The 27,243-nt window shown below is 29.5% G+C and overlaps 2 protein-coding genes across 3 annotated transcripts in view; one reads left to right on the forward strand and one right to left on the reverse strand.

Annotated features, from left to right (window-relative positions):
- The window catches only part of LOC111031966 (nuclear hormone receptor FTZ-F1), a 63,747-nt gene extending 39,323 nt beyond the window's left edge, over nt 1-24,424 (reverse strand). The window contains exons 1-4 of one of the 2 annotated variants that reach the window (XM_022312116.1): nt 23,977-24,424; nt 23,466-23,863; nt 5,782-5,838; nt 5,436-5,492 (exon numbers count right to left, since the gene is read on the reverse strand). In XM_022312116.1, the coding sequence (XP_022167808.1) occupies nt 5,436-5,492; nt 5,782-5,838; nt 23,466-23,769 (418 nt within the window). In that variant the 5' untranslated portion in view covers nt 23,770-23,863; nt 23,977-24,424. Of the gene's footprint in view, nt 1-5,435; nt 5,493-5,781; nt 5,839-23,465 lie in introns of both variants that reach the window. The other variant, XM_022312115.1, reaches the window with a different exon arrangement.
- A 132-nt stretch (nt 24,425-24,556) lies between these two features.
- On the forward strand, nt 24,557-26,966 carry LOC111031967 (vacuolar protein sorting-associated protein 4B). Its single transcript, XM_022312118.1, has 8 exons — nt 24,557-24,692; nt 24,999-25,110; nt 25,183-25,324; nt 25,382-25,616; nt 25,684-25,951; nt 26,156-26,369; nt 26,443-26,671; nt 26,733-26,966. The coding sequence occupies exons 1-8, from the start codon at nt 24,669-24,671 to the stop codon at nt 26,832-26,834; spliced, it is 1,326 nt and encodes a 441-aa protein (XP_022167810.1). The 5' UTR covers nt 24,557-24,668; the 3' UTR covers nt 26,835-26,966.
- The last annotated feature ends 277 nt before the right edge of the window (nt 26,967-27,243 follow it).

The raw sequence follows: 27,243 nt of genomic DNA on the forward strand, positions 1-27,243 counted from the left end.
CTGCCTGGACAATTAATAATTTACCTAGAAATACAAGAACACGAGCCAGCCAATGAAATTCTTCTACTGTCGAAAAGTTTCGGTCTATGATTTTTTTTTTTTTGGTTTAGGAGGCAATAACCTTTTGAACGTACACGTGTGAAAGTATGATAGTCCTAAGCCTACAGAGTGTGCACGTGAAGAACGCCTATGTAAGACGATATAATAGGTAGCTAACGTGTATAACTAACTTCTCGCTAGGAACATAAAAATGGATTTCAAAATATTCAAAACTACTATTATAGTGCTAGAAATGTTGTATTTAAGTACTAATGAAAAGTTAAGACGGTATTTTCTTAATAATTAAATATATATATTAATATTTATAATATATTTATATATTAAAAATATAATAATTAAAAGATCTCATAATCTAAGTTGTTTGAATATGTAATCAAGGTAAAAAATAACTTATTTATCTATATTAAACATAAAATATGAACTGTGAACACATAAATAAAAAAACAGATTAATATAACTATCTACGGAAAAAATAATAACTTATTATAATGGTATCTTATAAAAATAAGCACTTGACATTAAAATTGGACAGGCTCAATATACAAGAAAATGCCTTTAAAAATCTATAACTGTCATCATTAGTACAAGTATTCCGATGACTTCCAAATACGATTAAGTACTTCATTAATGGATTTCATTACTTTTGTATTTACTTATTGTTTATATTTTTTAGGAACCCCTACACATCGAATTCCTGAACCGGAGCAATTGTCTACAACGGCTAAGGTTATTACCCGTGACTGAAAAAATTGAACACGTACTTTTTTCCCTACCTTCAGTCTCTATCTATGTCCCTTTTATCGGCCGACATCATCAGTCTTCATTGTTAGACTATACCGTCAGAAAGCCGAAGCGCTTTCTTTCTTTCATTCTCACACGGGTCAACCAACCCCGGGGATTCTTTGGGTAATTATTATACGTGTGTATCCACCATTCGACCAGCCGTTATAATATTATGGTCGACTTGCCACTGGGAATAGTAATGACTCTGCGGTTGTAGATGAGGTTTAATGACACTGGCTTTAACACCGCCCCATTTTTTTACCATCAAAAATGGAAAGAGCGATAAAAAGAAAAAACTATTCTCAATCGAAACTTGTCACGAAATAATAGAACAGTAAAACCATTTTAAATAAGAGTTTCATTTACAACTATACAAGATTTGATTGATTTAGTTAAGATTTTAGTAGCTACTAAAACACGTATACCTAGGAATATATGACGTATAAGTATGATCATAATATACGGTCTTATTTTAAGCAACAACACATACCTATATTGGTTTCTTAGAATTTCTAAAAGAAAACAAGGTAAGCCCTTCTGCTGTATAGTAGGTTTCGAGTGTACCTCTTTGCCGAATGAATATGATAATAAATCTTTATATACAATGAAAAACAATTTGATGGAGACGATCTGCCATCATATATTTCTTGAAATATTTTTTATATACCTAAATTGCTATTATAAATTAAATTATTAGTATTAATTTTTTATTATATCAATATAATATTATAACATTATACAAGCGGTTCTTCACATGTATGTATCATAATATAACGGTGTGTATGAATGGCTTAAAATTAATCTAAATATTTTGAAATAAATTCATAGTACATAGTGAATATTGTAATAAAAGTTTCAAGTCTCTACAGATAATATTTTTTAAATAACTAAAAAATGTTTAAATATCCAATTTTGTCAAAATTTGAACTTAAAATGATGAATTAAAAATTGTGCATATCATGTATAGTTAAGATTATAAGGTTCATATAAAAAAAACTTTTGAGAAACTCTGTATTCAATCTCCAGCTTTGCTAATTAAAATTGAATCTGAATCACTTTTAGAAACTGTCAATATTTTAACTAAACGCTTTTAACAAAAATGTTGTCTATTTATTTTCGATATTCTACGAATTCTGCTTTTTTGCTTTACCATAACATTGTTATCAACAACTATGGGAAAACACTAGAACATTTCAAATGTCTATAGAAAATGATGATGAATTAAGTAAAAGAGAAATATTTCAAGTTTATACGATTAATATTTTTAAAATAATAGTAGTGTTGTCAAAATATAATCATCAATTGCACTTAAAAATATGTGCCTTACGCCCAAACTTTTTTTATAATCTTCAGTGAAAAAATACCTTGAGAATGATGTAATACAATTTCAAAGTTTGATATTACCAAACAAAAATTTGTATCAACATTTATCGAAAAAATGTGTGTAAATCGAAAATTTTAAACATCTATTAATGGTATAAATAGACACAAAATATTTTAAAACAATATCATTTTTAGAAAATGAAAATCTGCTGTGGACATTTAAAGTACCTAAGATTTTTTAATATCATACAAGTATACAACTACAAAAAAAAAAAATACAAAATCGATTCTGTCGAAAATTGATGTTGCATTAGTAATGCCGTTTTCCCCCTATTTTTTATTTTATTTTTCTGGCTCATTTTGAAAATTATTCTGTTTTTTCTCTAAAATATCAACTACATCAAATTTGGTGCCAGAAGCCATCTTCAAAGTTAAGGATTGAAGCATTTTTACAGCTCTAAAAGGTGATAATTCACACAAATAACATTATTAAAAGCTATTGTGAGAACATATCATCTATAGCTTCACTACTCAGAATCTAAAATAAGTATACATTTATCTCATTTATCAATTATATTATTTAACAACGTGTGGACAGGATATTAAAATACAGTAACTGGATGTGGATCGACACGCATCGCTTACTACGGCATCAACAGTGTTATATTATTATTTTTTAATTTTTAATACAAAATAATAACTATACGTTCATAAAGCTATTTTGAGCAAAATCTTAATTTACCGTAAGTAGTATTTAATTTTTAAAATATTAAAAAGTTACATTTGGGTAAAATGTATTTATTGTTATTAAATGGAGTTTTATGTAACTAAATATTTCACATTAATTAAGGATGGTTATATATATACTTGATATCTATGTGCCTCCTGAAATGTATTCAAAACTTGTAGAGAGCCCTTGATTACAATTCATAAATACTTTGATTTATGACTAAAAATGTGTTAAGACATTTTAACATGGTTTATGTATATTGTAGATTAAATAGTAGCATGGGGCCTGGAGGATCGATATAGTTCTAACTTTTATAACAATAAATCAAGTTTATAGATTTTATTAAGTATTTAAAATTGAAATTTAGTAACTATAGATTTACATTGAACGTATAATCAACAACGAAATCATCGTTTTAAAAGATTATAAATTACAACACTTTCAATATTAAAATACTTAAAACGTTGGCAATGTAACTTTTAAAAAGTATCGATATCAAAGTATAAAAATGATGAATAAAAATATATCCTAAAGATATAAAGGGTAAGATATGGTTATTTGCTTTAGCAGTTTATAAAAAGTAGTAAGTACTAAATAACATACAGACTAACAAACTAAAACAGCTGATCCATTATTTAAATAATATTTTATATTATATTATTGAGAACTATAAAAATAATTCACTTTACAACTTATACGATTTCTAATAATCCAATATGTTATTGAATAGCTTACAAACAATATTATTTATATTTGATAGGTAACCATAATTATGTATTCGGTAACTAAATAAATAAATAAATGATTTTATGTTTGTTTTTCAACTAAATTTAAATGTACAAATATATTTATAAATGTGTACTAATAAATAAAAAATGCATGAGATTTTTTTTAAAGACAAACCAAGCCAAAAATAAACATGTTTTAAAATCAATACCTATGCAAAAATACACGATTTAATAGTAAAAATTATAAAGCAACCTAATAAACTATGTTGTTATTTTAAAATTAAAATCATATTTACTAACAAGATTTTGAAAGAAAAAAAGTCTAAAACATGCAACCCATTTCGTTATTGATAACCTATTTAAATTAAATTTAACATAAAAATAACAATTTCATATTATTTATTGTATAATTTTACACAATGAATAAAATAATATAAATCGTTGGCATTAAGACTAAATATATTAGTTGAACAATTTTTCAATAATAAAGAATTTTTATGTTTGACAGAATATATGAATATCTATATATATATAATATATACTATCTAAAAATAAATTGAATAAAATAAAACATATACTTTATAAACGCAAGCCTATATATTGAGAATATAAACCTAAATTATGGCTTTATTTGAAATATACCATTTGTGTACACCTACACCATAGTAACGCTTGGCATACACATCACAATTTATTATCAACGGTTGTCATTTAATAAGACCATTTAGTTCAAGACTTGTCAACATAAAATCCCCAAAAAGATAACTAGAAATTTACAAGGGTACTGTTGACAAAACATTTTGTAAAACCATCTTGGCTAAAGGGATGCCGCCTAACGACGTTATTACGGTTGTCCGAATAACTGGGCGTAGAGATTTACTGTTTTATTGAGGCGGCGTCCTTGGTCAGCTCGCTTTCTATCCAATCGTTACTTGTCCAAGTACGTCGTTCCAAAAATTTCGATTTTATTCTCCCTTTAACATGTTCATAATTTATAGCTGAATTACACGCCGAATTTTAGAACACAATGCTCAGTCTTTTTTTACGACCCCATTTGACCCAAAGACCTATTTATAAAACGAATATTTGAATTGTTATTGTTGCGTCAAGTGGTTTAGAGATATTCGAGGCACGTGCTAAAGAATACTTAAATTGAAGATTTAAACGAGCAATAAAAGCGGTCAAAGGCATAATACAATTACCATAGAAATATGTATAGTAGATGTTATTAAAATAACAAAACAGCTTTATCCCTTAACCATTATATTATATTTTGAACAATAATTTATAAGGTACTATTTTATTATTCAGTAAGAGTTGACGATGACATTTTACTTTTATCGCCCACAATGTTTGTAATTAGTTTAGCGGTTTGTAAAATAATGACACCAGAAATTACGTATTTTAGGGCTAGCCAAAAATAGGTCTGAATTAGGTGAATCGGAGCGACCGTGACACTATTATAAATTTGCGGGGGAAGGGGAGAGCAGAGGGCCCTTGCCGTCCTTGCTTGAGCACATCGTGGCGAATCGCTCAAAAGTGGGTCACTAGTCACAATGTTAGCGGCCCTGCTATAGCCTTGAGCTAATAACTGCACGCATTCATCCGCTGTCTGTGATTAGAATAATAATACACAGACGGACAACAATCAATTAAAACAACGAAACTGATTTCATAATAAATAGCATTTACGATAATTTCAAACACGTATGGTCAAAGGGAAAATACAAACTGCCCCAGCACATATGATTTCTCCGTATAACAAATATAAGTTAAAATTAAAATTGTATAATTTATTTCAACACTGTTACCTTCAATGAAATTGGGATCATCGTCACTCAAATGACTCAAGTCCATGCACTTCGAATCTGAAAAAAAGTGAAACTAGAAATTATAAGCTCGAATTGTGTGAAGTCAATGTCATAGTCAGAATTATATTTTTGTTTTTAGGATAGTGCACCTGTAATGGTTTATATTCTAACGATTATTTTCTGAGTTAAATACAATTTTTACGTAACACTGTGTTTAAAGCATTAATTTAAGTGATTAAAACTAGGCAATACTTAACGAATAAAATGGTAGCAATAAAGTAACCAATAAAACACATTGTATTACATAATATGTTAGACAAATACATAAATTAAACATGCAAATTACCTCCAATGAATGTTTGATCATCTTCGTTCAAATTACTGAGGTCCATGCACTTTTGATCTGAAAATATAAATACTATGATATAATATACAAATGTAGATCCACTATTAAACATCACAAGTTAAATTTATTCATATTTTCCAAATTCATGAAAACAGCTAGTGGAATACACATAATTCATAAAATAAAATAAAATGCAATCGCACAATCAACACAAAACTATTTTAACATATGGAGACATATTATGTACAAATAAATACTTTTAATAGGTATGTATATGTAAATATGTAAATAATTTCATGTAAATAAGAAATCAATCAAAAATTGAAGTATATTTCATATAATTTATTGTTACCTATAGGTACCATAAACCAATAATAATATTTACAAATAATTTTATTATTCGCAAACATATTTTTAAATGTTAGTCTTATGGTTTTAAAAACTTATTTTTTTGTCAAATTTAACATAAAAATAAATATAAAAATATACGTTCCCAAATGTAATCAAAAAATAATAGTACCTGGTTTAAATTTGTCAATACATTTTATTTTTAATTAAAAAAAAAATAAGAATCGGTATAATTTAAAAATAAATAGTATAGAAATACATCATGCTGAATATAGTCACGTAATCGAACAATAATAATTATAGAAAGCAACTAAATTTAAATTTCGAAAATAATTAATTGTTATATTTTAAAAATATGGAAATAATGAAATTGTTATTTAAAAACTACATTATATTATTATTAACTTGTTTGGATTATGAGAAAATTAATTTAATTTTCACTATAATTGTCTTCTACATTTCGTAAATATATATAAGTTATAAATTATAATAACTAATATTGACATTTTTATTACCACCCACCATGATTTTAAAATTTTTATAAAGCTCTCAGCTTTAACATAACATTTGATGATTCCTCAAGAATATATAATTATAGTGTACAATTCAAATGCAAATATTAATTATCTCAAAATTATTTTAATACAAAATATAATTTGTTTAATATAATATATATAACATTAATTCACCACAACAACATAAGATCAATAATACGTATTTACGTAAGGTAATGGGGTCGAATATTTAAAAAAAAAAGTGTTTTTACTTATGCATAGATACAACAATAATTTCAAAAATTGATGGGCAAAATATTACATATTATAAGTCCCAAAATAGTAGTATAATGACTAACGAATGAATTATTTTTACAAGGTGATTATTTTAAAGGTAAACAATAATTTTCTTGATAGGTATTTTAAAGTTTTAATGGACCAGTAGACCAACATTCTATGGAGTACACCATTGTGCTCTTCCATTTCACCCGTCAATTATAAAATTATAACAATAAAATAATATTATGACTTAAAAAATAAAAATGTCAAAGTTAATGAGTATGTTACAAAGAACCAACATTTATCTATACCATAATACAGATATTAAACCTTACTCTATAGTTAAAGTATATATATATTATAGCTATATATTTATAGATACATAATACTCAATATACCAATATATAATTTCCTGATGAAAAAACAATTCTATTATTTAATACATATTTTAATAATTGTACTAGCTACAAAATCAGCATATAAAATTCCGATATCACAACACTCTTTTGAACGGACTCCAAGTGCGCAATATTAAATTGCCAATTTTTTTTTGTTCTAATTACATTATTAAACAAATTTATAAATAGATAGTGCTGTGTGATAAGAAAAGGGTCAATGGTCAACAATTTGGGTCAAAAATCATAATCCACATAGTTTAAAGTCTAGGTGTTTATTAGAATTCGTTAAATAATCTGTTTTTCCTGTCTGTACCCATTCATTAAATTATCGGCTTCGGAGGACTTTTTTTTAAGTAGAACTTACATACATAATATTATATAAATTGTTGTAGTAAGATAACCATGTTGTTGTTGTTATTAATAGTGCCTGCAGAAGGGTATATAATATGTAACTACAATAATTGAATAATATATTTTCCTTGTGTATAGTCTGCAATGTGTAGAGGCATTTTTTTCAGGTTATTCAGAGGAATATTTCTTATGTTTACCCAATATATAAATGAAAAGAACATGAAATAGTCACAATATATGAACATGGAAAATAAGTAGCTAATTAGTTGAAAAGCTAATTGTAAAACTATAAAAAATCTAAAAATTATAAATGCATAAGCCACGATGTCGCATTAAATTTAATATTTTGTAAATTAAAATTTCACTCAATTTTTTTAATTTTTTACTATCGTTACACAGTCTATAGTCTATACAATTTAGTATAATAACTAATAAGCATACATTTTGTAAAATGTAGCTTGGTGGCTTGAGTGAATCCAACAACACACCTGCAGCGGAGGTTTGAATATAAGAGTTAGGTTTGAATATAAAAGTTAGTTTAGAAGTGAGTATAATCTCGACTCTCGCCACTAGACATAAAAAGATCTTAATATTATGTCTGTGGTAAGTCGCCACTTGAAATTACACGTAATCCGACAAAAAATAATTATTTTTTTGGACAAACCCGAAAACAGCTTTTTATTATATTTCATCCATTTTATGTTTTAGGTATATCAAATTGAATAAAGTATTAAAAATGAAATTTCTATTTTATTCTTAATTTAATAGTTATAGTACTAGGTGCATATTTTTAACATTAATATATCAACTATAGTTAAGTAATTATTAACATTGGTTCAAGGCGAATGATGAAATATTAAAAACAAATTGTTGATTAATACCAATAGGTATATTATTTGATACTTTTAACCTTGAAAGAGAATCTTTCGGAAGTCTGGAGAAAGATATGATCTTTTTGCAAAAATCAGTGCTCATTTTTGCAGTATAATAACAGATTTGTCCTTTAATACACATGTACCAAGGTCAAATTTGTACAAAATATGAGGTGAAGGTATTACAATTAACACATTTATTTTCATCGTAAAAACAGTGTCGCATAAATGCAAATTGACTGGAAATATTATATAAAACAAATATTGGCTATCGTTCACAAAATAGCTTTAAGTTAATTTGATCAATTTGCAATTTAAGTGGGTCAAAAAAAATAGGTGGGAAAGGTAGCGCATTCAGGAATGACTTCACGATTACCTCCAAGGTCAGCAGCAATGAGATAACGCCGGAATAATACACCACATCGATGATAATATAGAAAATAAATAGACATTTATATATTTTTTTTAAAAACGCTCACATAAGTATTATGTCGGTCCTACAAGTGGGCCAATGTCAGATACCTCATGTATGTCAGTAGGTCAAACGCGAATCTTAACAAGATCACTACACAATATTACGCGATACAAATATATACATACATAATAATAAATAAGTATATTATGTATACAATATATATATATTTCACTTTCATTTTCGTCGCATTATTATTCACGCGCGCAAGCGGAGGAAAAAACTGCGGGCTATTGAGTCACACCATACCAAATACTATTGTGCTGATCATATAATTATGTATATCTACGAACTTAAACATTCTTACTGTTGTTTCAACTCTTGCAACAATATAATATAAGGTTAGACGATGGGCACGTAAAATATATTAATATTCTAATTGATCTGAACATTTGTTTTAAATATCGACTAAAAAAATACTTTCACCCTACCCCATAATCAAGGGCGTGTGAAAGTTGTAATGACCTAGGGAATGTCAGACAAGGTAAAGTCTACAATAGAATACAAATATTTTTCTATAATATGCACTTAAATACAAACAAATTAACCAAATAAACTACAAATTATGATTTTCCGTACAAGTACTAGTTATCTACACTAATATTGTAAAGGAGTAAAATTATTTGTTTGTTTGTTTGTAATGGATGAACTCAAAAACTACTTAACCGATCTTAAAAATTCTTTCACCTATAAAAAGTTAAAGATTTCAAAAGTAACATAGGCTGAATTTTATTTAAAAAAAATGTATGATCCTTATAAAAATCCGAGATCTGAAAGGTAAAATCTAAAAATATTTGAACACCATTTCACCGAATATTTTAAACAACGAATTGAACAAAGTTTGAATCATATAGAGTCGGCGTTTTTAAAGAACAGCAAAATTTACGGAGTTATCTATACTAAGTTATAACAATTATACATTTTTGAAATAATGGATTATTTTCAAAAGTTGTGTATTGTTAAATGATAATACCACCCTACTCTATAAAATAAAATCAATTAGAAACAAGGGCAGTTGATAAATTAGCCTAATTACCAAAACTAGGAATATTCTTTTTTCTATGATTATTAAAAATTTATAATTTGTTTAATCATTAAACTTGTAAAAATTGGATTAATATTAATGATTAAAAACAAGAAATGCAAAATAATTTTAAAATATTACTTGTATCGAAACACTTCTGGCAGGTAGTAAAAATAGTATCCTCAAAGATGAAGAATTGTATTTAGATGGTATGTTTTTAAGAGGTTGTTTTTAATTTTCTCGGTAGTTTCATTAATTATAATACACAAAAACACAAGGAACCAAAAGATCTTTTGGTATACCTACTACTTTTTCAATTATTTAATCTTGAACAATCTCTAACACAATTGAATAACGTTTTAACTAGTTTCTAATTCCTAAGAATTAATTTTTTGTATTTCCAGTATATTTAGTTATTACTGATATGACTAAATACCTTTCATTAATCAACCATAATCTTAAAAGACATGTACGCATGCATAGGCATGCTAAACAAATATATTTTATTAATTAGTAATTCTAAAATAAAATTTTATTGAAGAATTTTAAAACTGAATTGACAATTATAAAACAATGAGTCTTTAAACGAGTATGAACAAAAAATAACATAATTTACTTAAATTATTAATATCATAACCAATAATTAAAATAATATATACATATTTAATCACGTGTATTTAATATTGATTTAATGCCCATAAAAACCATATAAATGTGTATAAAAAAAGACAATTTATTATTTATCATTTTTTAAATTAAAATGATAAATTAACATTCATTCATCTGCATTCAGCTGTACTAAATTATTTTTTCAATATTTAGCATGTAGAATATACTAATTAATAGTTATAATTTACAACTTTTAGAAAATATATTATTCCCAAAAATATAAATTATATTAAACATATTTGTTTAAACTAGGTCCATAGGAGCAATTTTACAGAATATTTTTAAGAATCAATAATTCCCAAGACAATTAAGTTAAATTTTATAATAGTAACAAAATATAAATCATTTATTAATACTCTAACTAGTAGTCAAAAATTAAAATACTATAATACATTTATGTATAATAAATATTAGATAAGTATTATTTGTATAACTGTAGTTATATATAATTTATTTAATAACATACCTGAATCTATGTGTAGATAATGTAACGTAACGATAGAAGAGTTGCGACAAGGCCTTTGTTGCTAATGACCCGGTTAGAGGGATGAAAATACGAGGCCGAAACTAGGCCGCCGCCGCCCCAAGACCGTGGTAAGGGAGGAAAAACCCGGGACGTGAAATGGGTCCCGAAGGATACAAATGCGATTGCGTGAAATTGTGGGCGGGAACGCGTGACCTCACTCACAGAAAATAGGTCGACCTGTGCGAATTCAATTTTCAATTTCGTCCTGTGCCGATCATATTGTATGCTATAGTGTGTCATCAGTACAAAGTAAATATTTAGGTAGTATAAACTCATTCAACGACTACAGTAAATTCAATTTTAAGGTAATTAATCATTAAATTATATAAAATATGGTCAATTTTTAATTTTTATTTGTATTTATAAGACGACAACTATAACGATCTGGTAAGATATTGTTTTACAAACGTTCTTTTTTCGTTAAACGAAAAACTATTCATCTACTTGTATAATAGACATTGTGTGGATCCTGTTGGCACCTAATATGCTTCACATAATATAGACAATATTAATTTTAATATATATATAGTATATACACTATACACATATATTAATTTTAATTGAGTAGCAAAATCGAAAATGTAGAAATCAAATTGGTGCAAATTATTTACAAAACTGTATTAATGAGAATTATAAGCGACTTATTGTAATCATTAAATTTCCTTATTCCACATTACAAGCCTATAAGCATCAAAAAATTTATAATGAAAAAAGACGAAATTCAAAATATATATTACCAACCATTAGGTATATTAATACATTATACTATATAGTCGACAAAACTCCTGTATACTTATGAAAAAATTACCACGTACCTGCGTATCCGTGTGTCAAAAATAAAATTTAATTCAAAAATAATTTGAATGAGAAATCCATCGTTTTCTGCGTCCGAATCCACTCGTTTTTCATCGTAATTATTTATAATATTCATGTTTTAAAATCGTTGTAGATAAATAGTCTGCTCATTTGCAACTCATTTTTTTAAAAGCTATATATTGAGTTGCAATAGAGAACAAACTTTTACTTTTTTTGGCAAAAACTTTTTTCTTTTACAAAATGTCTATAATATTATCATTTAATAACATTGCATTATTCCAATAATAAGGAAATTACAATCTTAAAAACAACAACAATCATATTCATATTTCATCCTCTAATAATAATGATACAAAATATTATGTACATACACCAACCATATTTTAAACTACAATATAAAATGTAGTAGGCACTTGAATTTATAAAAATTATAAGCACTGCAATAAGGTTTATTCGCTATTTTACCAAAGAATTTAACCTAAGAATATTAGGCCTATCTTTAGCATAGAGTTAATTTGGTTTCTATACTTCAATTTTAGGACAGAGCTTTGTAAACATAATATTTAAAATTTTTTTTACTTAGAAATTATTTAAGATTGTGTCGTTGAGTAATAACTGAAAATTCAGAATTAAATATAAAAACTATAGTAGGTCCTCATAAGTACTCAGCTAACCACGGAAGTTTCGAGCATGATAAACATTGATATAAAATTATTAACGTAATATTTATAATTAATTATTATTTATTGACATAGGCGTGCGCAGGAGGGTGCTGGGTATTTTTCCCTTTTTATCCCTTGCAGAGTTATCATAATCATAATATTTAGTTGTAAATGTTTTGATTAGAATCATGAACTTGCAGTGTGTATCACTAGTATACACAGGTGACGTGATAATGATTAGTATCGCCAGTGTATCGATAATATAAATTCCATAGGATGGTGCAGTATAATTTTTATCTTCACGAGTGCAGAAATACGACACCTTGAATATTGGTGATTTGGAAAATTATATGATACTAATAAGCACCTACCAGTGTGGTGCAGTATCAGTGTTTGCGAGGAGTGTGCACTAGTGCAGTCGGATGGAAAACACAATAAGATATAGTACATGGTATCTTAGTTCATAATTTAGTTAAACATTTTTTATTTTTTGTTATAAAAATATTGGGAGTAGAGGCGAAATTAAATATAAATTAGATGTCATGATTATATTTGTATTATCACCACATATAGGTACATGTAAGTAATAGAACAGATAGCTAACTCATGAGTGATGAGTCATAAATAATAATAATATAGTTGAAGTCAAAATCCACCATTTTCGTGAGAATTATGTGTTTTGTCACAGAATATTCCAGCCTCTGCGGTATTGCTTGTTTTCAGACTACTATCAAAAAGAAAAGAATTTTAACTAATTAAATAATTTTTGGTCATTATTATAGAAATATAACAATATTATGATAATATTTTTTAAGGTTTTTTACTGTCATTTTTTTGGAATGATATCAAAATACAAACTTTTCAAATTAAAATATCTAAAACCGAAAAAAAAGTTAATGCATGCTGGTTTTTTTTTAAATTTAGATTTGTATTTATATTGTGATACGAATTATTTATGTTAGGAGTTTTAGGGTACCTAGTTATTTTTTGTATTTAGCTAAGTTTATTTAAAAATACCGGGATACCCTGCGAAAAAAGTCTGCACGCCTATGCGTATTTCTTACAACTTTTGAATCTATTGATAAATCATCACATTTTAAAAATGAAATTGAGTTTACTATAATATTCTATTTTGAATGACACATAACATAATTATACATAGGTATCAGTTTTATTAAAACTTCTACTAAAATGCCTTGATTTTTCGAAGATTATGATATATGCTTAGGAGAATTACTGAGAAAATGTCCTTCTATTATAGTACCACATTCTATAACACCGTAAAAACATGTTCCTACCTATATCAAATATTTTAAAAATATTCAATATAATAACTATTAAGTGCTATCATACATGAATAGTGTATCCGAGTAAATAATAATTATCAAAAAGAGTTTATTCTGACTATATTTATATTTATACCTCCCAGTAACGAAATAACGCCGTTCCAGTTATTTTCATTTGATAAAATATAATTTAAGATGGTCAACAATACCTGGATTTTATTAAATGTTTATCTATATGTACAATAGCTAGGTATACGATGGTTGAATTATTCGAAATATTTGAGTTTTCCTTCACAAAATTTGCTTTTTTACAATCATATTTAGTATACACATTCCTAAGTTAATTTTAAATAATATTTATTCCATCATTCTAATTACATATTTCTTTAAATTTTGGTAAAATAATAAAATTTCAAACGGTATTTTTTTCAGCTAACATTGATGATATTGTTGGTCGTTTTCAAGATTTAACCCTTGCCAGTCGCCAAGTTTGAAAAATATAATTTTTCTTGCACCTATTGAATATACACAAATATACAATAAGCATTATCCAGATATTTTTCTGCCCCTTGCCAACAAAAGACTTTATCACTATTTTGACAGAATCCTAATTTTAGGTTCAGAACAGAGCGATGAATGCGTATTGATTTCTACAATAATGTGATTTTTTGTGTGTCTTCGAACACGAGTAGCTGAAATAATATTTCAATTTCCAACTTCAGTATCTTTTCAAGTGGGAAAAAGTTGGCGCATTTGGAAGGTCAAGAATTCCAAATAGTTTACAAAAGCGCGGGAAAAAACAACAAAAATAATTAAAGAAAAACGGGAATTTTTAAGCTAATACGATTAGTGTAACTCTAAAAAAAAATACAGTAGATACATGCAATATTCCCTGAATGTTTAATTAGCATTCTCTACACACTAAACAATTTTCAAAATATTTTGACTCACGTCGAGCTATTTATAGACACATAACATTTTAGATTATTTGTTTTACTTGAATTAATGTCGATTAGAATTTTTTCGCAAGGTCATAAAGCTTGGAAATGTGATACAAGGTTCCTCTTAAGTTTTTGTTAGTGGAAATTAAAAAAAAAGTTGAGAACAAATCCACAATATTTTTTTATGAGCGTATGAATTTAGAATTTTAACAGTGGGTTGTTACCCGCTTTTTTCTGTTTTATAGTATACCAATTATTTTAATATGTTTAGAAATTAGTAATTGAATATTATGTTTTCATGTACGTTTATACCTATTATAAAATAGTTATTATTAAATTCTGACTGAGCTTTTTTAGATGTTTTCTTATTTTCAAAAAAAAAATTACAAACCAAATTTGTATATTATGTTATTGTAAAATATTTTATTAGATGTATCAGTTATTGCTTACAACGTATAACTTCCCTTAACTTCCGATTACAAATTTAGATCATTAATAGTAATGACACCAACAAATCAGCGCAACTCATAAAATGTTAAAAACATAACTGGTTATAGTAATATAGTTCAATCATACAATTATTAGTTAACAGGTACATGGGTAATGCAGAACAATGTATACTTATCTATACTAACACAATTCACTGCAATCATTTCAACTTAATATTAGACTGCATAACGACTTAAGTAACTAATTCAATAAAATGATGCACGCATGCTTATATTATCTAAACGGTCTACAAGACACACAACTTGTAGTTCCGATATTGTATCAAAATTAAAAAAGTATAATACACAATAATATAATGAGTAAGTACTGTATAAGTATAATAATGACCATAACATATGATTAAGCTGAACAATACAGTACATTTTGAGCATTTCATTGCGACACTATCAAAAATTTAATTGTAAAATTGTATATTAAGAAAAAACCACAAAAATATTTCAAGATAAGCGAACAGTACACATTACACAGAATCGCGCATACGCAACAGTCAACTTGAGGCAGTGAGGTGATGCATCTCATAGTCTCATCGTCTCATCGACACCAAAAATGTTTGAGAGCAACAATTAAATGAAATAAACAAAATAATCTAGTTATTATATTATCTATTATTTTCAAAACACAATATCGGTAGAGTAGTGGGATAAGCAGTTCGAATGAAAATCGTTTGCAATCGTTTATTTCTTTCATAATGAATGTTTTTTTACCAGTGGTTTTCCTAAAAGCCTATTTTGAAAGAATTTTCATTTGTCACCCGTAAGTTTTTAAAGTGTTTTTTTTCCTTTTTTGAATTGTCTAAAATAAGACGTATTCTCTATAATTTAAAAATTTTTAGTTTTACCATCAAACGTGTTGTTGCTATTTTTTATGTATAAAATAATAAAATGTGAACATCTTATAAATATCTTATTTCAAATATTTTTACAACAGATTTATTTAAAAGATGCAGTTGTTACTTGTATTATTATTGGAAATGCCATTTCGAAGCCTCAAATAAGATACAATTAACAAAACAAAACTTAGTAGATATATAGGTGTATGTTATAAATTATAATAATCATTAATCAGGCACCTAATCATAATCTTTTTTCATAGGTGTTTATTCCTGACAAAACAAAGTTAGTAGTACTTGTTTTTTATTTATGTGACCAACTAGTGGAAACATACTTTTTGTAGATGGTTGAGTAACAAACAAAAGTCAACTCACAAAAAAAACATCCTAACTGCCACTGAAATAGTTGTTAAAAAGTTAAAAAGTTAAAAAGTTACTACTATTCCTACAATATAACTAGAGGGGTAACCAGGCACGTGAACCTCGGAAAATGGGCAACGAGCATGATGTGCTGAAAACTTGACTGGCCAGAATATCGTAGCACTACACCACGCCATTATCGTATATAATACCTACACACCCGCCGACGATGTGCAAAAACAATTTGATCGAAAACTGTTGAACAATGAACGGTACAACCAACGAAGAGAAAACGACCGACGGCGACTGTTATTCTAAGATTAACCGACGAAAAATATAAATGCAACGGGAAATGTCGAATATCGAGCAATGTGCACATTGCCCGGTCAATGTGGTTCTGCCCGGGCAATGTAAACCACAATTTTTTTTTTAACCAACTAATATTATTTTTTATTATTATTATTTTTTATAATCATTAACTATTTATAGTATTGATTCATTTTAAAACAATTATTATTAATTTTATTCATGTACCAATGTACCATAATACTACGAATATTTGGATGGAATAACAAAAAAAAATTAACAAGTATTTTTTTTTTTTTTAATTTAAGCTTCGGCAACTGAGGCCATTAGCTGTAGGTTGTGGTACTGTAAAGATTTTGGGACTGTTGAGTTAATGTAGGGTTATGGAACACGTGTGTGTTTGTTTGGCAGAATTTCTAGTGGGCACCCGTAGGTTTCTGCCATACCCGGTTGGGGGATGGCGGCCTCTCTCTCCAGACACCGTGACTGCCCGGAAAGAAGTGCCACCCGTGACCGAGATTCGAACCGGCGACGGTGCGCGTTGCGACCGACGCGTTATCCACTCGGCCACTCCGTCCCCCGAGTATCATTTTATTTTTATTTTATTTTATTTTTATTTTATTTTAATAAATTATAATTTTATTATAACCTATTTATTTGAACAAGATTGATTTAGAACAATGGCACTTGGAATTACATAGTCTGTCTGCTTTTCTACGCTTGGTTTTTAAATAGGCAGTACGATAAGTAAAAAAATAAGTTTATACAGTGTTTCAAATAATTCATATTTTATTGTATTATGATACATAATTAAAATTAATGATTGTTTTAAAAAAAATCAATACTATAAATAAGTAATAACAATAAAAAATAATAGTTGGTTAAAAGAAAAATGTGGGGTTTACATTACCCGGGCACTGGGCAGGACCACATTGACCGAGCAATGTACACATTACCTGGTATTCTACATTGCCCGATTGCCCGTAACATAAATATATCGCAAGGGCGACTGCAACACGGCCAGAGGAAAAAAAGGTTTCCAGTGAAAAAAGTAATCGGGGGCTCAGTTTACATTCACCGTATCGCAGTGACCGCGCAAGTGCCCAAAACAAAATGGGGCAGCGGTCACCTCGTCCGAGTTTGTACCACGGCCACTACTACGTCCGAGGTTCCAGCCAGCGTACGATAACCGTGGTACAAAGTCTTCATGTACAGGACTGGTAATCTGATAGTAACTTCGATGTTTTCCATCAACCATCCTTAGAAAGGTAACCTTAGTCCTTCGTAGCCATACAACTCTCAGTCAAACATTGTTTATTGCGTCGCCATCCGCGAGATGTATCATACATTTTAGTGATGTATCTATAAAGTATAATACGCATTAATTGCGACGACATTCTGAAAAAACGTGTCATATATATTTGCAATAGCCTCGTCGCTTCCAGTCCACATCACTCTTTTTCTGTATTCTTGCTAGGCGGCCGGAGTTCTGATAAAAACCTTGGTAAATTTATCACATAACAAGCAATATAACGAAGTCCCACTTCGCTAGCAAAGCTGGTGGCGAAATTAGTATTCTAATTGGTCGGAAGCTCGCTTTAGCGGATAGTGAATTATAAGTTTTCCAAGCCACTGCGCATTTCTCATATAAAGAATACTTCCCGGAATATTCATAAACACAGGTGTACAGTCAAAACTAAATATTATGAATAATATTTGTTATGCACCTTTTTTTATAGTCGATATTTATATACATTAAAAAATAAAACATAATAATTTATACAGCTATGTATATACAAATCGATTCACACACTATCCAATTAAACGTCGATGGGATGTAATATTATACTACTTCACCTCTAAACGCGTCCTTTGGGGAAAGCATTCGCCCCTACCCATTTAAATTAGCCTAAACTTAAGGAGCAGTAACGAATGGCACTGTATTGATAAAACGATATATATTAAGAATTATTTTAATTTCGTGTTGAGGTACTTATAAATACTAACAACTTATACATGCATACGAAATACAGATTACAAAACCATAATAATAAGTACCTACGAAAATACAAAATGTTTGCTATTATTTAAAATGTAAATATGTATCTACGTCATACGATAATAATAGTAATAACATTGGCAGAGCGATAACAAACCAGTGGCACCCAGAGTACCAAAATCAAGTAACAAAAGCTCTGGAGAATATATTTATAAAATAAATTATATTTTATAAGTAATCAAATATTTATTTGAACATTTTTAAACCCATTTTATTTAAATGATATCAATATTGCTTGATAATTTCAAATAAATAATAAAAGATTTATTATGTTACAAAAATGAAATATTTTCAATAACAAAATAAATTATCACTTATATGAAAAGAAATGTTATTAATTATTTAAAAACAGTAACTACTGTCTACTAGTTACTACTATTTAACTTGACGATAATATTGTTAATTATTTATAAATCGGAAGATTAAAAAATGACGATATGGCTTTCTAAAATATATATATCGGTATATGTGGTACTAGTGAATCAAATTGTAATTCTTATAAATTTTGCACGTGCAGGTAGTTAGTACTTACCTAAGGCTAATACTTAGTAATTATTTTACATATTATTCTCATAATAAATGTATAATAATAGTATTAATACAATATACAATATTACAAGTTATTAACTTTTAGAACCGTTTTCAACAGAATTTAGATACCAAGTAAATTTGTTTACTTGGAAATAATGATCTTATTGAATAACAATATTATTATTATCAGTCTCCGTAAAAACGTACCTACCTACCTACTTATTTACTTACATTTGAAAATGAAAATTAAATTATACTCCTCTATCTAATTTCAAAAGTTACAGGTATTTTTGTCTGTTAAATGAACGCGGCGTACCTATATTCCTTCTAACTGCATATTTTACTAGAGTATATACAGTTGATAATATTGGGTATCTAGTGGATATGTTTCAAATTAGGCCATGAACTATTAGTTCGTAGTTTAACCTTTAATATCAAAGCACTCACGACATGGTCAATTTAAGTCCGGAAGCATCCAATAATAATCTTTCCTCCCTGTTATAGAATTAGTAGGGGAAATCATACCAACTGTTGTGGGTCAACAATTCAAACGTTATATTATAATTCACTGTGCACTACGTCATGATCAAAATTGAAGTTATTTCTTCTAAAATGTAAATTATTTTTGTTTGTTAAAAATGTCAACATAATTTTAATTATTTAACAGTATTACTTCATATGTAATTTAATCTAAAATATAATTATACAAATACAACACACATACCTAGCTAACTACTAATATGTTTGGAACTATAGTCTGTAGGTATACCGGGTAATCCATTTAACGTAAGACATTCATTATTTCAATAACTGTTTCTTTAAACGTTTTTGAAAATATTTTGTGTTTTACATAATTTTAAATCATTAAAGAAGAACAATTATCAAAATAAAATTATTTTACTATTTTTTATCGTTATCATTTTTTTTTTTTTATTATTCTTTATGCCAAAACAGAATATTTTTTTGGGACAGGCATTTCGATAAATAAAAACCCAATTTTGAATGAGTAGCTTAGAAGTTATAACTTAATAACTAATAAACTACTTATCTGAAATTTTATTTTATGGAACGAAATACTCCAAATAATATTCTACTTAGAAAAATTAAATTAAAAATGTTTATGCTGTCATTCAAAACTGTAGAAAACAAGTACAAATATAATTTTTTCCAAAAATGTTTGCAACACTTAAAATTATTAAAAATAAATAATTTAAAAAACGTTATTGTTTTTAAGAATAAATGAATGTCTTAAATTAAATGGGGAACGCCCATTTTACGCAATACAACAAATTTAAAACATTTCATATACTACCTAGGTACAGTAGTATTCAATGAATTACTTTTTATCGTTGTAATATACTTGAAAAGTCTAAACTTATTAAATACAAAAATAGAGATTAGAATTTATTTAATTATTAATTAGATAAGTAGGTATTTAGTTTTATACTTCAAATACTTAGGGAGTTTTTTATTTACAAATTAAGTTTTCATTTCTTATTTAATAAACAATACATGCAAATACAGAGCAAAATATATTATTTTTGATTACCTATAGTTGTATAGTTGCTTTATGATAATTCTGTACAAATTGTTATTAAGTTATTTTTGATTGATAACATTCAAATATTAAATATTACTAAATAACTCTAAATGTATATACCCAGTTGAGAAGTTATAAATACTTAAGTAGAAATATAATTTCTTTTGTATAAATGTTTTTGATTAATCTTGTATTAAAAACATTGATCAACATACTTTTCTTACTACATTTAGATAATTTAATTAGGACCAAAAAATTATTTTGTACGTGTTATGTTTCGAGTACTTCGATTTCGTTAATAGGATGTATATTAACGACTAACGTTTTTTAAGCTTAAGTCTACTAAACATACCGATTTATTTAACAATATATAGGTAAAGGTGTATACTGTATAGGTAAAAAGACTGAAAGTGCATTGTGCATAGGCTAAAATCAAAAAAATATGCAGCATGTTTACAATTTAAATATTTTTATTTGTTTTTCATTATTAAAACAGGTGTAAAAAAAGAATTTTTAATTATTACCATGAGGCTATGAGTACCTACCTAATTGTAGCGGATATTACGGTATACCAATGGTAACTTGATAATAAACCGGCAATTAAAAATTGTAAGTACTTATGTACTACGTTATTGATTGAACTTACTGATTCCAACTTAAGCAACTTGCTTGATAAACAATAATATGAGTTTTTATTTAAAATAACCTAAACAAAATAAAAGACGTGTTGCTGTGGAAATCCGTGAATCCTTCAACATCGAATCGGTATTCATTTTGGTTAATTTAACAAATGCAAGAGCATAAGTGGATATTATTTATTTAGTAAGAGATCATTTAAAATAATGAACAAATCAGTGACAAAATATAAGTAGGACAATTCCAACATCAACTGGTATATTCTAAAATATATTATTGTTCCTTACTCTCTATTCCTATCACACAACAGTCGAGTGTCAACTACCAAGACCTAACCATACAACGGACAACGACAATTGTTTAGTGGCAATAAAATGTTTTTTTTAAACCAGTTTGTGTGTCGTCATAAAATAAACACTGATATATTAAACTTATCGATGCGGCATTGTAAAAAAATGTAGAAGTCATTATTACAACTGATACCATTGCAACATCATTAAATCTCTTTCGCCCCTTGTTTAAAATTGTAAAGATTAGTTTCATTATCGCTTGTAAATTTCTGTGCGAGCAAAAGTCATCGTTTCTCACTCATTTATATTGGGTTAAAACGTTGAGTTAGAAAATACAATACTACTGCTACTTCCCATAATAACGCGGGACATGACGGACGGTTAAAAACTGTAAATCAGGCGGATGGGAAAGGGCTAGCAGCCGCTCTCCATTGTCCACGTTTTTGTTAATTGGATATGATTAAAACAGCATACGATGTAATATTATACTAAATACGATAATACAAGGAACGTATTTCTTTGTCCTCCAAAGGTTCCGAGTCCGTAGAGCGTAGGCGATATCCCTAGGGTGTCAGTCTAGACTTCGGTCGCCAGGTTTAACACAAACCGTAGAAGAGCGACGACGGAAAACGTCTTGTTCCCGGCGGGCGGCGACAAACGATGTGTTCCCCGATAACAATACCGGCTCACGCCCTCCTCCCCTCCTCGCCAACCACGAAGCGCACAACGGGTGACAAAAACAACCACCAAACAAGCATACCCGCCCAGGGCCCTTCACCATCACGAATTGGCCCATTGTATTGCGCATCAGGTGAAAACGGTACATCACAATGTACCGTAAACATCCTAATTCCTAGGGACTCCCACCGGGCTACGGTAGCCACTACCACCACCACCACCTCCACCACAGGCGGCGACCGGCTCAATAGCCATATTGCACACACGTCGGCCGCGTGGACCCAAAATAGCTAATCACCGTGTCCACAGTCAAGGCTCCGCGGTGCCTGTGCATGAACTTGACCAATAAGGTCGCCCCGCCCTCCCACCGACCTAACAACAGGTGCAGTACTGCGGCGGCGGCGGTTATCTGCCGAACGAGATAAGCATCTATTGGCGCGACACGCCTGGCCACACCGACACCGCACACGAGTACACGACAGCCGATCGCCAAAGGGTGCACCGCACAACGGTCGATGAGAACAAAAACCGATAGCGACGGTGACAGGCAAGCAGACCAAGTCAACGGCGGACAGGCGGCGGCGGAGCGCGCGAATGGCGAGAGAGAGACAAAAAAAAAGAGAAAGTGTTGCGCCGCGCGCCCGCCACGTCTGGGAAAAATGTGACGACCCGGACGTCCGGAGACGTCGCGTTCGTTCGTCACGTACACGTTTTCGACCGAGGAAAACACCCTCGTTCGTCACTTAATACATGTAATACACATGATGACCTTATAGTACAATGAGAATAATATGTAAGCCGTCTTACCAGCTGTATTGCCGTCCGACGAATACGACGGAGGCGAATGCTGCTGCTGTTTGAGCTCGGCCATGGCGTGTGGTTCAGAGTTCGAGTCGTCCCGCGACGGACCGGCAGCCGTCTCGTCATCGCAATCGTTTTCCATTTTAAACGCGATCATTACCACCCGTCGCTCGGCGGCAGATTCGTCGCCACTGCAGCCACCGACTACGACGACACCGCCGCCGCCGCTATCGTTGCTGCTGCTGCCACCGCCGTTCTCGTCGCCGGCCATCGGGCCCGACGTCGCGTACTCCGACAGTTGCGCCGTCATGCTCGCACCGAGGCATTTCCGATGGACGGCCACCACGGCAGCAATGTAGGTCGGTAGGCCATCGTCATTCACTTGCACTTGTTTTTCACGTCGCCTGGCATAGATACATGTATAATATAGGTATTGTTATGAACACTGGCGCGGCGGCACACGACACAGGACGGCAACCGTCCGGGACGACCGCGGAAAAATATAAAAATTTTTTACCTAGAATATATTATCTGCGTACACGTCGACGGCGGACGACAATTTTCTTGTTGTTGTCAATGTACGACCCGACGGCGGAACGGTCTACGACGGTGAACGCGATGGGGTTGCGGCGGACGGATTTACGTATTTATTTTGTTTTTTTCGCACCAGGGGGAGAGATAAAAAAAAAGTGAAAATGAATAATTTCGTTTGCGGATGAAAAAAAAACAACAATAACACCGTATGTCCACTTTGCGTAGAACGCAGGCTTGCCGTCTCGACGATTCTTTTGGAAAGTAGGTCATCCAACAAAAACGGTTTTCGCGGAAAATACCACGGGACTCTATCGGTGTTACCGGGCTCGAAACAAAGGTCAGCGTAAATTTTCAAGCGAATTTTAAGGAAAAACACTGTCCCAAGACAATTGGATAAGACAACAGCCGTCGTTTTCCGGCATCCATCCCGGGATAACGACATCTGTTGTCTGGATGGCACACTAGATTTACAGCTGTTGGTTACACTGCATGGGGCATATCCTTATCAATTGTAGATTTTTTCTAGATATTTATTATTTTCATTTTTCCATAAAAATAAAAGTACCTAATTAGTAATTAGTATTTACTATAGTCGAATGACGATTATTAATAATCAAGTAAATTAATACACAAATATTAATAGTTCTTTTAGCAAATTTATTCTATGCGTATAGTATGGCCGTTTCTGCTACTTTACAGGTAATACACTATATTGTACAGTATGGAATTATCAACATTTAGATGGGCTTTTAACTCAAAAACCTACAAGTTTGATTCTTAAGTAGATATTGTAGTTGTAAAATTGTATTGTTATTGGTAGGTAGGTAGGTGGTTTTAAATGTATTATTATCAAACGAACAAGTTAACAAAAATTAAGCATGAATAAAATTGACTGTAGGAAATTAAATTTTAATTTAATACTATAATTTCATTTTGATCTTGTCCATTTGGCCTACCTATTTTCCAAATAAAAATTTCATCTGTTTAAACCTCATTTTGTTATAGAAAGCAATTGATTTAGTAACCAAAGCAACTGAAGAAGACCGTAACAAAAATTATGAAGAAGCTTTAAAATTATATGAAAGCGGGATTGAATATTTTTTACATGCTTTAAAATGTAAGTATATAAAATTTAATGTATGTTAAATAAATATATCTTTTTAAAGTATTTTTTATTGTCAATGTATAGATGAAACCCAAGGGGAAAAAGCTAAGGATAGCATACGAGGTCGTTGTACACAATATTTAGAAAGAGCTGAAAAGCTAAAAGATTACCTAAAAAATGGAAAAAATAAAAAGAAACCAGTTAAGGCTGGAGAATCAAACTCTAAGTAAGTTTTTAGATAGAACATATTATGAACATAAATATTACATATTATTATTTAAAGAAATGATGACAAGAAAAACGATAGTGATGATGATGGAGACGACCCTGAAGCAAAAAAACTACAAAATAAATTGGAAGGAGCTATTGTTGTCGAGAAGCCTTGTGTGAAATGGTCAGACATTGCTGGCTTAGAAGGAGCAAAAGAAGCCCTTAAAGAAGCTGTCATACTTCCAATTAAATTCCCTCACCTATTTACTGGCAAAAGAATCCCTTGGAAAGGAATACTATTATTCGGGGTAAATATATTCATTATTTTAAGAAATTATAAAATTGATGAGAATGCATTTTAAATGTTTGTCTTAGCCCCCAGGAACTGGTAAATCATATCTAGCAAAAGCAGTTGCGACAGAAGCTAATAATTCCACATTTTTTTCTGTCTCATCTTCTGATCTTGTATCTAAATGGTTAGGGGAATCTGAAAAACTGGTAAAAAATCTTTTTGAATTAGCTAGACAACATAAACCCAGCATTATATTTATTGATGAAGTAGATTCACTTTGTTCATCACGTTCAGATAATGAATCTGAATCGGCTCGACGAATAAAAACTGAGTTTTTAGTACAAATGCAAGGTAATAATTTCATATTTATTTATTTATATTTATCCGTTATCCCTCCTACCTTGAGTCTCAATTCTGTTATTTTGTCTATCGCCCTGATGCCGCGACTATAGCTTGTCACAATTTCTTTATTATTTAGTATTTGGGAAGAGATAACGGATAAGTATCTATAATGTATATGTTTGATTTTTATATTATTGAATGTTGACTTTTTAGGTGTTGGTACTGATAATGAAGGAATTCTTGTGTTGGGTGCCACGAACATACCCTGGGTACTTGATGCTGCTATACGTAGACGTTTTGAGAAGCGTATTTACATACCTTTGCCAGAAGAACATGCTCGATTGATAATGTTGAAACAAAATTTAGGCAACACCTACCATTTACTAACTGAAGCTGACCTTAAGACATTGGCAACTAAAACTGAAGGGTATTTACACTAAAATTTACTTATAGTATGAAATTAAAAATTAAAAATATAAATGCATTATTAATTTAATTAGCTATTCTGGAGCAGATATCAGTATAGTTGTAAGAGATGCATTAATGCAACCAGTACGTAAAGTGCAAACAGCTACACATTTCAAACGAATAGCTGGCCCTAGTCGGGCAGATCCAAATGTTATTGTGAATGACTTGTTAACCCCATGTTCTCCAGGTAGCCCTGGTGCAATTGAAATGTCATTTATGGATGTTCCTAGTGATAAACTACTTGAACCCGCAGTATCAATGGTAAATAGCTGATATATTTTAATATTTCAAATATCTATATGGTATACTGTTATTATTATAGAGTGATATGTTACGATCATTGGCTACATCTAAACCTACAGTGAATGATGATGATATGAAGAAATTGGATAAGTTTACTATGGATTTCGGTCAAGAAGGGTGAGTCAGCTATGAATGTTCAAATAAATGGGATGAAAATGGTTTGATTTTAACCAGTTCTATTTTCCAATGGATCAAGACATGATTTTTTTTTTAAAAATAAAATTATTTTCTCCAACTATGTATCTAATTATAATGTAATCCTTATCATCTATACATATTATTTATAAAATTTTTATTTTTAATATATTGTCTAGATATTATGTAATAATAAATCATTTAATTTTAATTTTTAATCAGTTTTCACAAATACTTTATTGGTGTTTTACACATTTTGGCCATTAAATAATTTATCAATATTTTTGTATAACAGACTAAATAGTCTGCATAACTTATAACATGTGCACAGCATAATCACATCTATAATGGGCTTATATATATGTGTATATCATTTATAAGACAGTACAGCAAAA

Source organism: Myzus persicae, unplaced genomic scaffold, assembly GCF_001856785.1.
Source record: "Myzus persicae strain clone G006 unplaced genomic scaffold, MPER_G0061.0, whole genome shotgun sequence".
Classification (NCBI taxonomy): domain Eukaryota; kingdom Metazoa; phylum Arthropoda; class Insecta; order Hemiptera; family Aphididae; genus Myzus; species Myzus persicae.